Raw genomic sequence first — 14,426 nt, 5'->3', positions numbered from 1 at the left:
GTCCAGAAATCCCGCCGGAAGCTCGCCCAGAAATCTCGCCGGAAGCTCACCCGGAAATCCCACCGGAAAATTCACTAGTGACTGGTCGTCGAATAATTCAACAACAACTCGTCACACGCAAAGAAATACTTTGACTTAATGAGAATAAAGAGAAAGGGTGGAGTTTCTTATATAAGAGAAGGGAAGGGAGGTAGGTTTTCTAAACTTCCAATGTGGGACAAAATAAAAAGAAGGGTTTTGGGTTTTAATTAATAAAAACAAATGTGCTTTCCCACATTGGGTCACGGTCGTTCCAATTCTTCCCCACTTAATCGGATTTCATCCCGAATTCCAAGACGGAACCCGAGAAAAACTTCAACGAATACGAAGGAGAGAAGAACACGAGATGAAAACAAAAGGAAACAAACAGAAACTTGATTTTAATCCACACCAAAAGAAAAAGTCAGAAACGCTAACTACTAAACGGATGATTCTGGACAGAAGGGTGTCACTTTTATTTTGAAATTCCGAATCCTCAACAAACATTGAAAACCGCTGAAATCCGAGTCCCATAAATCGCCGTCCCGGGTCAGTGCCGGGACGGATCCCCGCTCTGATACCAAATTGTAACACCCGCATTTTCCGAAATAACTTAAATAAATAAAAAGTCTGAAATCGTCATTTATTACTCCTCAAAAGTCAACTCCAAAGTCGTAAATCCAATAAATAGCCATAAATCCAAATAACATAATAAATCCCGAAAATATCGATAAAAGCATAAAATCCGCAAGTCTGAAAAAGAAAGAAATAAAAATCCCAGAGCACCAGCCTAATAGCAATCACTCTTGCTCGTCAGGCTCACATGCAAGGGGAAGGAATAGGACGGGTGAGCAACAGGGAAGTCACTCAGTGAGGTATGGGATGCTAAACACGCAAACCACTGACTTGAGTAAATAGAACTCCCACTATGGAAGTTTAGCTCTAACATGAACAAACAAGATGCCTAAAGCATCACACAACACAAACAATGCGATGATAGCATATAGCTAGTCCATACACCCCGCATCTCCTCATACGAATATATATATATATACATACGTTGTGTCGCTAGTACAGTCTGTCTCTGTACCCCAGCCCTCCAAAGCTGCGTCGAATGCAAACGTCTCTGCACCCACGCCCCACACAATCTGCGGTTAGGCTCAGATTCTCCAAAAATAAAGTTTCCTAAAATGAAACTTTTCCTAAAATGGAACTTTTCCTAAAATGGAAACTTTCCTAAAATAGAAACTTTCCTAAAATAACAACCTTTCTAAAATAGATTTCTGTAACTAGAAGTAAGGAGGCGACAAACTTACTAGAAAAATCCGCCGGAAGCTCGTCCAGAAATCCCACCGGAAGCTCACCCAGAAATCTCGCCGGAAGCTAGAAATCCCACAGGAAAATTCACTAGTGACTGGTCGTCGAATAATTCAACAACAACTCGTCACACGCAAAGAAATACTTTGACTTGATGAGAATAATGAGAAAGGGTGGATTTTCTTATATAAGAGAAGAGAAGGGATGTAGGTTTTCTAAACTTCCAATGTGGGACAAAATAAAAAGAAGGGTTTTGGGTTTTAATTAATAAAAACAAATGGGCTTTCCCACATTGGGTCACGGTCGCTACAATTCATCACTCAATAGCTATGAGACCTACGCGCTAGCCAACTGCAGATCAATTGGTGACAGCTTGTCCAGTGGGAATGCTGTTAAAGGGTGAGGTCCTGGGTTCGAGGCTCACCAACAACCTAATTATGGAGTTAGAGAGAACTCATAATGAAGGGGTTGGGGTCGGTGCGCTGCAGCGCTGTGAGCCTGGGGCCCACGGGGCAGGCAGTTCCCACGGGGCGGATTGTCACATATATATGATCTTAGATCCTTATCCTTTTCCACTCTTATGTTTTATATACGCCACTTAACACATGGTTTCTTGCTGGATTGGCCTCCCTTGGCATAAGAATACTCCAAGCATAGTTTTTAAAAATAACAGCATATTAATATCAGATTTATTTCGGTCAGAAAAATTGCGTATTTTATACATTGTAAACTAAAATAATAATACTTATTTTTGTCAAAGTTTGATACAAGTACTTCCCTATAATGACAACTCGTCCCGCGGATCCAGATTGACTCTGCAGAATACCGATCCTAACATTTTGTCTGTGAATTCTCATTGACTCCCCAGATAGGTTATTAGCGCAGTTGGCGATTTTCGAATTCAAGACTTCGCCTTTTAACAATTTTTTCATAAGACAAGTTGTTACCAATATACCGCAGCTCAATTGCTAATAACTTGTTCGTGGAAATGTTCTTAGAAGATGAGGTTTTGGGTTCGTTCATGGGACGGGTTGTTACAGCTATTTTAACCTTTTCCAAAACAATTACAACATTGATCTAAACAGTTTTAGTGTCTTAAATTATCAAGCTATTATGTGATGAATAGACCACTCGACACACAAAGCGATCAAATATTACATGATGAAGTATTCACGTTCTCTGATAAAAGGAAAATGATTATTCAAGTTCATAAATATGTAAATACATGTTACAATATTTGATATATTCCTCTAATTGTTTGGGAAAAAGCATCCCAAGTAATATGATACTTTTATCTGAAAAAAGAGAGAGAAGTTAGACTATGATAATCTCTCTCTAAGAATTATTTTCTATACATTTCACACAACGTTTGGTTATACTATATATTACTTTCTCACATTAGACATTTTCAAACAACTACTAAACTAATTAGGAACATTTTTGTGAAAATGACACTACCAGAGAGTTTTCTCTCTCTTTTTCGTTCTCTATCAAAAATCTTTCACTGAGGAGATGATGGGAAAACTCAATCTCTCTTTTGATTTTCTGATCAACATGATCAATTTCTTTCAGAGAGAGAGCAAGAGAGTTTCATCCCTTTATCTCACCGGTTTCTAATTCTGGTGAAGGTTTCCCGAGGTACGGGCTTTCGTTCCAGCATATAGTGGTTCCCACAACACGATATGGCTGGCTTGTTGATTCCGGCGACTCACTTTCACTCTGGTGATGTCGGCGCTGGTACCGGGGTTGTGGTTTTGAATGGTTTACGGTTCAGATCCGAAGGGGTAGAAGTGTCGGTCTTGTGCTCGGTGGTTCGGCTCCTAGATGAGATCTCGATTTAGATAGATTGAAGCTATATGAAAAACGAGCACAAGGATTTGTGTTGGAGACGATGGATTTCCCGTACCTTCCAACATAGTCGTTGGAGGTTTCTTTCGTCGTGGTGGTCCCAGGTGATTCTGGTGGTTTCAAGGAGAAGTTTAGTTCGGTCGATGAAGACGATGGGAAGCTGCATGTGTTTCCCTGCGAGATTCCGGCGAAACGATTCGTGTTTCTCCGGTGGGGGAGAAGACGATGGGAGATGACGACACGTGTTGGCCTCGTTGTTGAGGTTCTAACACGTGTTTTTCAACGTGTTTGGGTGAATCGGTGGTGGGCTTTCGTTTTTTGGGCTTTGCCCTTTAAGTTTTTCCTTTGTTTGTTAGTTTTTTTTCGGTTGAGCTTTGGACTTATTTTGTCGGCTTTTGAATGGGCTTTGCTTTATGGGCTTTGTCCATTAAATAATAATATACAGATGGAAAAAAAAAGGAACAGTTTTGTGAAACAAGAAAAAACCAAAAAAAAAACATTCTTTCGAAGAGGGAGTATGAGTTTTCATCTCTATTTTGTAGCAATAAATTACTAATATGTATTTAAGAGAAACACATCTATTCGTGTAGCTCTGTTTATTTCTTACATCCCGCAAGACATATATTCATCTCATTATATTAATTTCTTACATCCCGCATGTAATTTTGCTGACCGAATTTTGACTCAATTATTGAATTTCAGACTTGGAAGTCGCTAACCACTACACATAAATTAATTATCCTGCAGAGAAAAATTTACTGGTCGTCTTCATATTTCCCAAAACCAAAAAGCACTGCGCCATCCAATATTATAAATGCATCATATTAGTATGAATCTTAAGCTACGAGTACGATTTTACAATATAGATAGAAAAAATGATAACACTTTCTAATTTCTAAATTATATGCATGCATGGAATATATTTTAGGTTTCTCAATGGTCGACAATATAGGAAGGTTACATAACGTACCAAATAAAGACATATACATACCGCCAATAATTGATCTATAAGATCTACACTTTTTTTCTAAAAACATCGACATATACTTTACATTATTTGCTCTTAGCTATGATAAAATAAATTATCACCTTAGAATTCAAAAAGCTAAAAGATTGTGGATGAGAAAAGTCAGAAGAGGAATGCTTGTTTCGGCATGCATGTCTCCGCCTCTTTGATTGCAGAATTTATTAAAATGTAAATGGCAGGTACTCGAATAATAATCATTGTTATGACTTGTGCGTTTTTAAAAAGTAAGCAAAAAAAAAAAAAAAAAGATAAGATCTGACATTTTCGGTTGCAGTCTCTCTCTCATCTATCCAAACTCTCTCAAGACCAACAAAGCTCAGACGCGTCACTGCTCTCTCTCCGGTGTCCGGAGGTGCGTCCGAGCGCGTACCGGCGCCGGAGGAGCCTCTCTCCCTTCCCTCGTTTTCTCCTTTGCTGCTCTTCTGTCTGTCTCTTCCCTCTGATATGCTCGCTGTCCTGGGTTTGGTACGTGGCTCCGGAGAGTGCTCCGTGCGCAAGGAGCGTCTCTCTCTGGCTCCACATACTTTTTCTGGGGCTGCGGTGAGGAGGACTCAAGGTTCAGTGGAGGTGTGGTCGGCTTTTAGGGTTTATGGCGGGATCGATTTTCCAGATCTGTTTTTAGATCCCGTCGGATTCCTTCGTCGTTAAGGGGATTTAAAGGTCTGCTCCTACTATTCGACTTCGGCGGTGTCGACTGTTGAATGGTGGAGTCTTTCGGTAGCGGTGGTGGGTTCCTTGGTCTTCTCCGGCGTCGGCGAGGTCCATTCCTCCTGCTTGTTACCAAGTGAGTTTCGGTGGTTTACTTCACCGGAAGCGCGCCAGGGGCTGTGATACGCAGAAGTAGATGGTATCATGGCTTCGTATCCGGCGTGAGTGGTTGTTGTTAGTGACTATGAAAGGCAGTCGTCTATGGCTCCTGGATGGTTTCTCGTGGCTCTGCCTCGCTTCTGATATCTCTCTCATGGCGTCTTGCCCGGTTCTCTGGTTTGGAAGTGACCTTTTCCTTTCCGGAGCAGCCTCTTGGTGTTTCATTGTCAAATCGCTTTGTTTGACTCCGAAGTTCGGTTTTCACAGTCAAGTAAACGGTCTCTCGGTTCTCTATAACTGGATTTGTTGAGGCGATTCTCGGGAGTCATTGGTCGTCTCGGGTCAACAGATTGTTATAGCTCACGTCCGAGTGTCGCTTTGTTCCTTTCGTTCTTTGCGGCAGTGGGCTTGACTTTACTTGCAGGTGATGGAGGCTTTTTGACAGGATGTGGCGATGGCATCAACCCGATTTCTTGCACGGTTCGTGGCGGCAATGGAGGTGGTGTCTCTTGGTAAGAGTTATTTCATCTTTGTGCTCGTCTAGCACTTCATCGATTGGTGACGGTTATAAGCTCGAGGAGTTCATTGGGAGCCTGCTACTCCAGAGACGACACGGGAGTTCCCGGCATCCGAGGCAACGAGGAGAACCTCACGGTCCTGTGGTCATCGTCGATGGTAGAGAACGGTAACTGATTCCTTAGGATTTTAAAAATGGCTTAGCGGAATGTGCCGGGTTTAGTGGGTGGGCGAAGCTAGGTTGTAATACTTTGACTCGGGAGATTTTGTTCAAATCGATCTTGTAACCGGATTTGAACCCCCTTTATTGGGATGAATAAAATTTATTTCTTAAAAAAATAAAAATAAAAAGTAAGCAAAAAAGTTGATTTGTAAAGTATATCAGTTGCAGTAGAGACGCCAATAAGTGAACATGAAAACAGTCAGAGAATGACCCCGATAATAAAACGACACGTATACAATTTTCCTATAGTTTTTTTTTTTTGAGAATTAACAATTTTCCTATAGTTTGACCATATTTAGCTGTAATGTCGCTGTTACCAAAAAAGACTGGTCGTTTTTATCATGTGACCGTTAGAATTTACGTGAAAGCCATCTTTTTTTGCCTTCATTTGCATGCCATATCCTATCCTAGAGCTGTCAGATGGACGAGCCCATGTCCATTAGGCCATATCCGTTTACCAATTTATAGTTTGTGAACAGAAAGTGGTCATGTCTATTAAGGACCGGACCCACAAAAACCCATATTTACATTGGCTGCCATGAGTCCAATAAGAACCATTTAAGAAAATTTTGAATTTCAATCTATAAACCTATAAATACAAGTACAACTTCATAAGATTAAAATAGTCTACTCCATAAGTTCATAAGTGCATACAAACCATAACTCCATAAGTTCATACATAGCATAACTCCACAAGTGCAATTATACAAACCATAACTCCATAAGTTCATACATAACATAACTCCATATGTGCATACAAATTACAAACTATAACTCCATAAGTTCATAACTCTAAGCTCCATAAGTTCATCTTCCTCCAAGTCCATAACCTCTACAAAGGTCCATCAGTTAACATCAAAATGCAAAAGCAAATATGAACCAAAAACAAACACATTCAAGATGCTATCAGAATCGAACCAAATTGAGTATAGAAATCATATGCATCTTAACATCGTCAGCTTGCTAGTTCACTGAAATGATCCATCAGCTATCCATCACATTCACATGATACAATACATCTTACAAGCTCAATTCCAGAATCAAGAATCTCTACAACAACAAGATTAATGCGAGCTATAATTGATTAAAAAAATCAGGAAGTTCAAGATGCATACTAGTCAAAGATAATCTCCACAACTGCCTAACCGGAAATCAAATATGCACAAAGCAAGTAGATCAATGAGAACTTACACATAAACTCAGACTTGACCTGTTTCATTAACTGCTTCTCCAACTTCCTCCAAGGGTTTAAAATCCACTTCATCACCTAAGCAAATTCGATTATCAGTATATAACATTGTATATTGCTATCGAACACATTATGAACATTCTAATGATCAAGGAACTTACTGTCTAAAGACTCAAATCCTCTTAGCCAGTTCCTTGCACAAATCAGTGCTCTAACGTTGGAAGGGAGAAGAGAGCTTCTATACTTGTTCAGAACTCGACTTCCAATGCTGAATGATGATTATGAAGCCACTGTGGTTATAGGAATGCTCAGAACATCACACCCCATTGCTGAGAGCTCCTTAAACCTGTTGGCATTCTCTTTCCAATAGGAGAGAACATCCATCTTCTCGAAGGAAGCCATGTCGAGAATCGGTTCCTCTAGATACTTATCCAAAGCTAATTTTCCATTGCTACCAACATTCTGCGAAATGAAAGCATAAAACCCCTGCAACATTCAGACTTTAACGATCAGACCTTAATGAATACAACAACATTCAGACTTAATGAAACAAACAAAGTTAGTAAAGAGCTTACATCATATCCAGGTAAAGTGGTCTGTGCAGCGTTTGATCTTGAAGCTCCAGCCACGTTTTTCCTTGTGTTCTTCTTGTAAACATCAAACAACTTCTTCAACTTCTTTCTAATATGATCCACTTTCGTCTTGCTTGTCGATGCATCTAAAGTTGTGAAGCAATACTCCAGACATGCAAACTTCAGTCTTGGATCAAGCACAACAGCAATGGCTAAGATGTCAGAATACTCCTCCCAATACTTATCAAATTTGGGCTTCATTGAAGCCACCATCTCACAAATTACTTCATCCCCACTGAACTCATTTCCTCTCAGCCAGTTCTCGATCATCCACACTTGCATAAAATAGAGATTAGCTGTCGGATAAGAAGATCCAGAAATCAGATTGGTTATCTCAGCGAAAGGAGCCAAGAAATCGCGAATCAACTCTGCCCTCTCCCACTCCAATTCATTTGGACAAAACTGATAACATGCCTCAACTTCAGCAAGTTGGCGGAAGGCTTCTCTATAGATGATGGCTCTGTCTAGCATAAGATGGGTGGAATTCCATCTTGTTGCAACATCCATGACTAACCCTGGCAACACACCACCATTTCTAGGTTTAATAGCCACTGCTTCCACACAACTCTGAAACAGCCTCTCTCTCTAGATTCAGTCACATTGACAAACTTGACACTCTCCCTTATTTTCTCCAAAGCGCCACTAATAACACTCAATCCATCTTGTACTATCAAGTTCAGAATGTGAGCGACACACCTAACGTGGAAGAACTCTCCATTGCACACCAAATCTTTTTGAAGTTGCCTCTTGAGAATGGACTGCATGTTATCATTTGATGAAGCATTGTCCACGGTGACACTGAAGACTCTCTTCTCTAGCCCCCAATCTTTCAACAACTCCACTATCTTCATGGCTATGGCACCACCAGTATGAGGAGGAGGAAACGCACAGAAGTCAATGATCCTTGACTTCAGATCCCAATTTCCATCTATGTAGTGAGCTGTGAGACACATGTGCCCTTCAACTGTAAGAGCTCTCCACAGGTCAGTAGTCAAGCAAAACCTTCCAGGAATGTCTTTCAACTGCTGTCTCAGTTTCAGCTTCTCCTTCTCATATATCTTCAGACAGTCGCTAGCAGCTGTATTCCTACACCAGAACTCTATTCTAGGATTCGCATAATAGAGTGCTTCCCTGACTCTTCTGTACTCAACGAAGGAGAACGGCAGGTTATGCTCAATCAACGCCACCGCAATCAACTCACGAAACACAATCTGATCTATCTTCCTACCAGTTCCAGGTGTACTAGGGACATGATTCAAACTACAGACCTTCATATGCCGAGAAATACTAGAAGTTCCACTCCTACGTAGGTTTAAACAGTAGCTGAGTTTGCAGAATTTGCACTCGACGTCATTTGTACCATCTGGATACTTCTATCATATTATAACAAAGTGCTTCCAGCATCTGGAGTGTCTGTGTTTGCCTCCTCTTTTTCTGCGGGTTTCAGCTGTGCTCATGAGAGTATCCACCACTGCTACTGCTTCATCATCATCTTCATTTTCATCCATTAGCTCATCTCCACTCATGTAGTCTGCATCTTCATTTAAGTTCAGAACATCCTCTTCATTTTCCATCCTGAAACAAGTAAAGAACAACAAGTTAAACAAGTAAAATGAATCAAGAGACTAATAGTACATACAAAATTAATATTTTTACAAACTCAGACAGTAGTCACAGAGATTCACATATTAATATTTTTACAAACTCAGACAATAATCACAACAGACCATCAAGAGAATCAAAGGGTAACAAAGTTTAATGTCAAATGGGAATCTAAAGTTTTAGGAAGATACCTGAGGTCAATGAGGCAGTCGAAGAAGATGGAATGTTTATCAAAGAAACTGTGTCTGTCTTGGGTTTCAGGTGGAGTCTCTGTGGAACAAAACCACAAAATTCGTACGAATATCAGTAAAAGATTAAATGAATGCGAACGAGTAAAGAACACCAAGTTAAACAAGTAAAATGAATCAACAAAACAACAGAACCGTAGTTGAGTTAACTTATTAGCTATAATCACTGCTTGAATCTATGAAGTAGCTTGAATCTATGAAGTAACATCATCGTAACAACAGAGAATGATAAACGAATCTATGAAGTAAATTGAACATATCTCAACTCTCATAAATCAACAGTAAATCAGTGAAACCACAAAAAACACTAAACAAGTGAAACCCATAACATAAAACCATATACGAACAGCCGTTTCCATCAAGCATCTAACCGTACGTTTTTAGTTATCGTTTTCAGTCAGAGCCATTGTCCAGCCATGTCATAATAATAAACCTTTTAAACATTAAACCATACGTTTTACCCTAAACCCACAACATAAATCAGTATCTCACACTAAATGATTCAACCCTATCTCAACTCTCATAAAACCCATCTCGGAGACAAACGGAGAGAGACGGACCGCGGACGGAGAGAGACAGACGAGACGGACCGCGGACGGAGAGAGACGGACGGAGAGAGACGGACGGAGAGAGATGGACGGAGAGAGACGGACGGAGACGAGACAGACGGAGAGAGATGAACGGAGACGAGACGGACGGAGATGAGACGGAGATAGATTGGAGACGAGACGGAGAGAAAACCCTAATGAGACGGAGATAGATCTGGTGGCCTCTGACTCGAGTCGCCGTAGGAGAGAGCCAAAAGAGAGAGATCGGGGAAATGATTTTTTTTTTCCCCAAATGAAAACCCTAGCAATTTTAAAATATTGGACGGCCCACGACCAAAATGACCAAACCCATAATTACCCACTAAACAAGTGGTTTTCCATTTCTGTCCATTTAAAACCCACACGGAAAACGAGCTTTACCAATTAGAGCCCATATAAATATGGACGTGGGCAACCAATGGAAAGCCCACCCATTTGACAGCTCTATCTTATCCGATAGGGTTACTATAATTATCATCAACTACCGCTCTTTAATCTTATAAGTATTGTACTATCACTTCGCATTAAAATAGACAAGATTGTAACATCCCAAAACCTAGCCCAAAATTTTCTAAAGAGAGATGAGCCTTTCTACGGCGCACTTGTCTTATAAACCTAGGTTTCCCTCCTCTTTTCTTATAAATAGGCAGCCTCCCTTTCTCTTTTGTCTCATTCACAAACTGAAGCGGAGCTCAGCAGAAAATCTCCGGAAGCCGGAAACCCTAGCCGTCGAACTCTCCCTCTCTGCGCCGTCTCTCTCTCTCTTCTCTCTCTCCTCGCCGGCGCCGTGTAGTGGTGGAGGTGGTGGTTGTGCCGTGTGGTGTGTGGTGATCAGATCTCGTTTCCCTCTTCCCTTTTGTTCTCAGATCCATATTCAGATTTAGGCTAAGGTGAGGTGGCTTGAACCCAGTCTTCTCGCATGGTTCCCTATACCTCTTTATGTTGGAATTAGGTCTGATTAGACCCTGTGTGAAAGTTAGGTTGATAGATCATGATGATTGCTAGGTTGCTAGATGAATGGATCATGTTGCATAAGAACACTCATCTTGTTAAATAGGACTTAATGGACTGCCTTTTGTTGCTGTGATGAATGATTAATGAATGATGTTTGTGTGATTGATCTGTGATGTCCCAAGTGATGATTGTGAATGTGAGCTAGGTTGCTAGAAAGAAGTGAATGGTTAAGGTGATAGATGTATGTGAATGGGATATCTTAGGCATCACCCTTGGGTTTGAGATTGTGAAGTGTATTCTATGAGACACCGATAACGGGTGGGGTCTAGAGTTGAGTACGAGTCTAAGTGTAGACGAATGAGTTAATGAGAACGTGAATGAGTTAAGGGGAATGAGAACGTGGATGTGGATGAGAATGTGAACGTGAATGAGAATGAGAATGAGAAGTGAACGGAGTCAATGAACTTGTTTGTAGTCCTGCTTGGAACACCGAGAATGGGTGTGCGTCTAGACTAAGTGCCTGCGAGACTTAGCCTAACATGAGGTACCCGCAGGCCCTACGGGGCTTAGCCTAACACGAGGCACCCGTAGATGAAAAGGTGAGTAAGGACCGTTGATGAACTGTGACCGTGAAAGGACTGGATGGATGTAGGCGCCTTAAGATCGAGTCAATGCCGTGTCGTGGCATAATTATAGCTATTATGACTGGATAGTAGACAGTGTCGGGTGGGCCAGCGTGCTACGATTCGGATAGCTATCTAGGAAGCTAGAGGGGGGGATGGTCTCTTTCAAGGGCGCCCCTTCTAGGTTAGGCCGGAACACGTAGGGACATCCGTAAACGTCCCTAGGTTCATATGTCTAGGTTGCGTGGAGTCGAGTCAGTTTGAATTTTGAATCAGTCGGGTTGAGTTATGTATGTGGCAATGACTAAGCTCTTGATCTCTTGAAGATGTTGAATGTTGAATTGTTGCAAATGCATTTGATTGATTGTAGTGACTCGCCAGCCCTGGTCCCCGCATAAAGGAGTATAGAGATCCATGCGGGCAGGCTGGTCTAGAGTCACTTCACTGAGTAATCCCAATTGCTCATCCCCTCCATTTCTATTTCCCTGTGCGTAGGACTGTAAGTAGAAGTGCGTGGATATGGGTGGCTGGCTTTTTATTGAAGAAGTGCGTTCGTCGACTCTTGGGACCAATAATGGGACACGTAGGGTTGTCTATTGAGTAGACACGTGTCCATTACTCCCTTTCGATAACCCTGGTCGGACGCCGAGGGATTGGGATGTTACAATTGGTATCAGAGCGGGGGTTAAGATTCTTTAGTACTATCCTAAGGGGTCAGCATTTCCGATGTTTTCAAACAACTCTGTTTTTAAGAAATGTTGAGAAAGTTTTATAGTATTTTCAAGAGATGAAATGATTTCAAAACCACCCACTATATATGCACTTCTATTATGGTTCTTATCGGATCTCTGCTTGCAGGATGTCTTAGTCAACCAGTGATGACCAAGATGACGGCTGCAGGTATCGTGAACACCCATGGTTGAACTCGGTCCACATTCAGACTCATCGTACCATAAGAGGAAAGGTGATACCCTGTCGGGGACACCCATTAACAAAGTTTCACCGCCAAACGAATGAGTTTGAATGGCCAGGAGCCCCGATACGGGATGGCCCCTAGTACCAGCCAGATTCGACCAATCACGAGCCAGAGGTGGTGTCGGTTAAGCGGGGACAGGGTCGTCCCAGGAAGGATAAGCCGGCGCCCGGCATAGAGTGGGTCCCTGAGCCACCTGTATAGGAGCCACCCAAGAAGAAAAGGGGGCGTCCGCGCAAGGCCGCTGCCCCCAAGGAAGACGCTTCAAAAAAGAGTTTGGAATCGTGTGGGAGTGATGTCACGGTCCCAAAGTCTTGCTCAGTGGGTGAATACTTGGAGGGGTTCCTGAATACGACTAAGGGGTGCGCACCCAAGCTCGTATAAGTGTGGTGCCAATTGTTTAAGGCAGGGATCCGCAAGGACATTCGGGGGGAGCCGGAGAGCGCCAAGGATCCCCTGGAGTTCTTGCTGATGAAAAGGATAGTCGGGCAAACAATAACCGCAGGGGAGTGGATCGTGGGGTTGGGCGAAGAGGATCGAAGATGCGCACTTCGTCAGACAGAGGAGAACCCAGAGCCGAGAGATGATGACCTAGGACCTACACCTCGCGATGCTGGGATGGTTGGTTTAGGACCGGAGGCCGACCGTGTATTTCCACATCCTTGTGGCTAGTTGAGGCTTTATGATCACTTCGTAGGAGTAGGACGTGAGCTTTTCTATTGGATTTATTCTAACTATTGAGTGGTTGCTTTGGTGTTGTTTCTCCATTTCTAAAGGCATTTTGTGTCTGTACATATGCCTTGAGCTTTTCAAATTATTGTACTCCTATTCAATTTCCCTTATTGAAATCATTCGTGTTTTAAAAAGACCCCCAACAAGGTTGTTTCCATCGTGTGTGTCTACTGGGGGTGATGTGTGAGTATGTGAGTTTATATCCATTTCGGCCGTAAACTTCGAGGTCTGTTGTACGGGCATGGATAAGCAAGGTGTTATCGTTAGAGTCCTGACCCCGACTCATAAGTTGAGGCGTGTTAGACAAAAAAAATCTTATAGTGGAAGTGCGGAAAGAACAAAGCTAGGATATAGTGACGGGGGTGTACAACCAGAGCAACCAGTGGGGCTATGATAAGGGGCCCGTTCATCAAGGAAGACATGGTCAGACCGGGGGATCCCAGAGGCAAATATATGCTTGGAGTTGAGGAATTAAACACCAAGCCGGGGCTGATGGACTCTACTAGTAGGACCCGCGGGTGAGGTGTAATCTTAACTATCGGTACTGGGGGAAGATTAGAGAAAAGATTGAAGGTATTCATCATAGGTGACCATGAAGGAGCAATTATGGTTTACGGATTTGCGACACGAGAGGAGTGGTAGCCTACACTCTTTTTAACACTGGCGTGACACCGTTGGTAGTATTCTAAGGGGTAACTTTGGTCGGGACTACCTGGGTTGGGACCGAGAGAGTACGGAGGATAATGACCATGGGAGTGAATGTGGTGGTGTTAATAACTCTTATCGGTATGAACTTGCATGGAGGCCTGATGGAATTGAAGTTTTGAATGATATGAAGTGACAACATTTTGGATGCGTACTTAGAGGTCTACCAGTGTTTGGAAATGTTGCCGCGTATTAGTGATAACATCGGGGTTTAGCGAAGAACTATACGGAAGTCAGAGATTAATGAATTTGAGGAGAGTAGACCTTAATGGAATAATGATTAGGATCTGGATATAATCTAGCTCGATGTTGAAGGCTGAAGAGTTAGTTGGAAATGAGAATCATTTGCATTGGAAGTGGAGACTCTAAATATGGGATACCATTCTGGCAGTAGTCGAGTAGGCCGACGCTTTTGAACGTTTTTA

General features: G+C 42.1%; 1 protein-coding gene and 1 long non-coding RNA gene across 2 annotated transcripts; one reads left to right on the top strand and one right to left on the bottom strand.

Annotated features, from left to right (window-relative positions):
- Positions 1-4,247: 4,247 nt before the first annotated feature.
- On the top strand, positions 4,248-5,912 carry LOC106294553. Its single transcript, XR_001260866.1, has 2 exons — positions 4,248-4,389; positions 4,485-5,912. It is a non-coding gene; the product is annotated as an uncharacterized LOC106294553 (long non-coding RNA).
- A 1,312-nt stretch (positions 5,913-7,224) lies between these two features.
- On the bottom strand, positions 7,225-8,084 carry LOC106344519 (zinc finger BED domain-containing protein RICESLEEPER 3-like). Its single transcript, XM_013783883.1, has 2 exons — positions 7,521-8,084; positions 7,225-7,431 (listed from the first exon to the last, which is right to left on the bottom strand). Exons 1-2 carry the CDS (start codon positions 8,082-8,084, stop codon positions 7,225-7,227), a joined length of 771 nt encoding a protein of 256 aa, XP_013639337.1.
- Between the last annotated feature and the right edge of the window lie 6,342 nt (positions 8,085-14,426).

Source organism: Brassica oleracea, chromosome C5 (assembly GCF_000695525.1).
Source record: "Brassica oleracea var. oleracea cultivar TO1000 chromosome C5, BOL, whole genome shotgun sequence".
NCBI classification, from domain to species: Eukaryota; Viridiplantae; Streptophyta; class Magnoliopsida; order Brassicales; family Brassicaceae; genus Brassica; species Brassica oleracea.
This window is presented reverse-complemented; position numbering and strand designations above follow the sequence as displayed.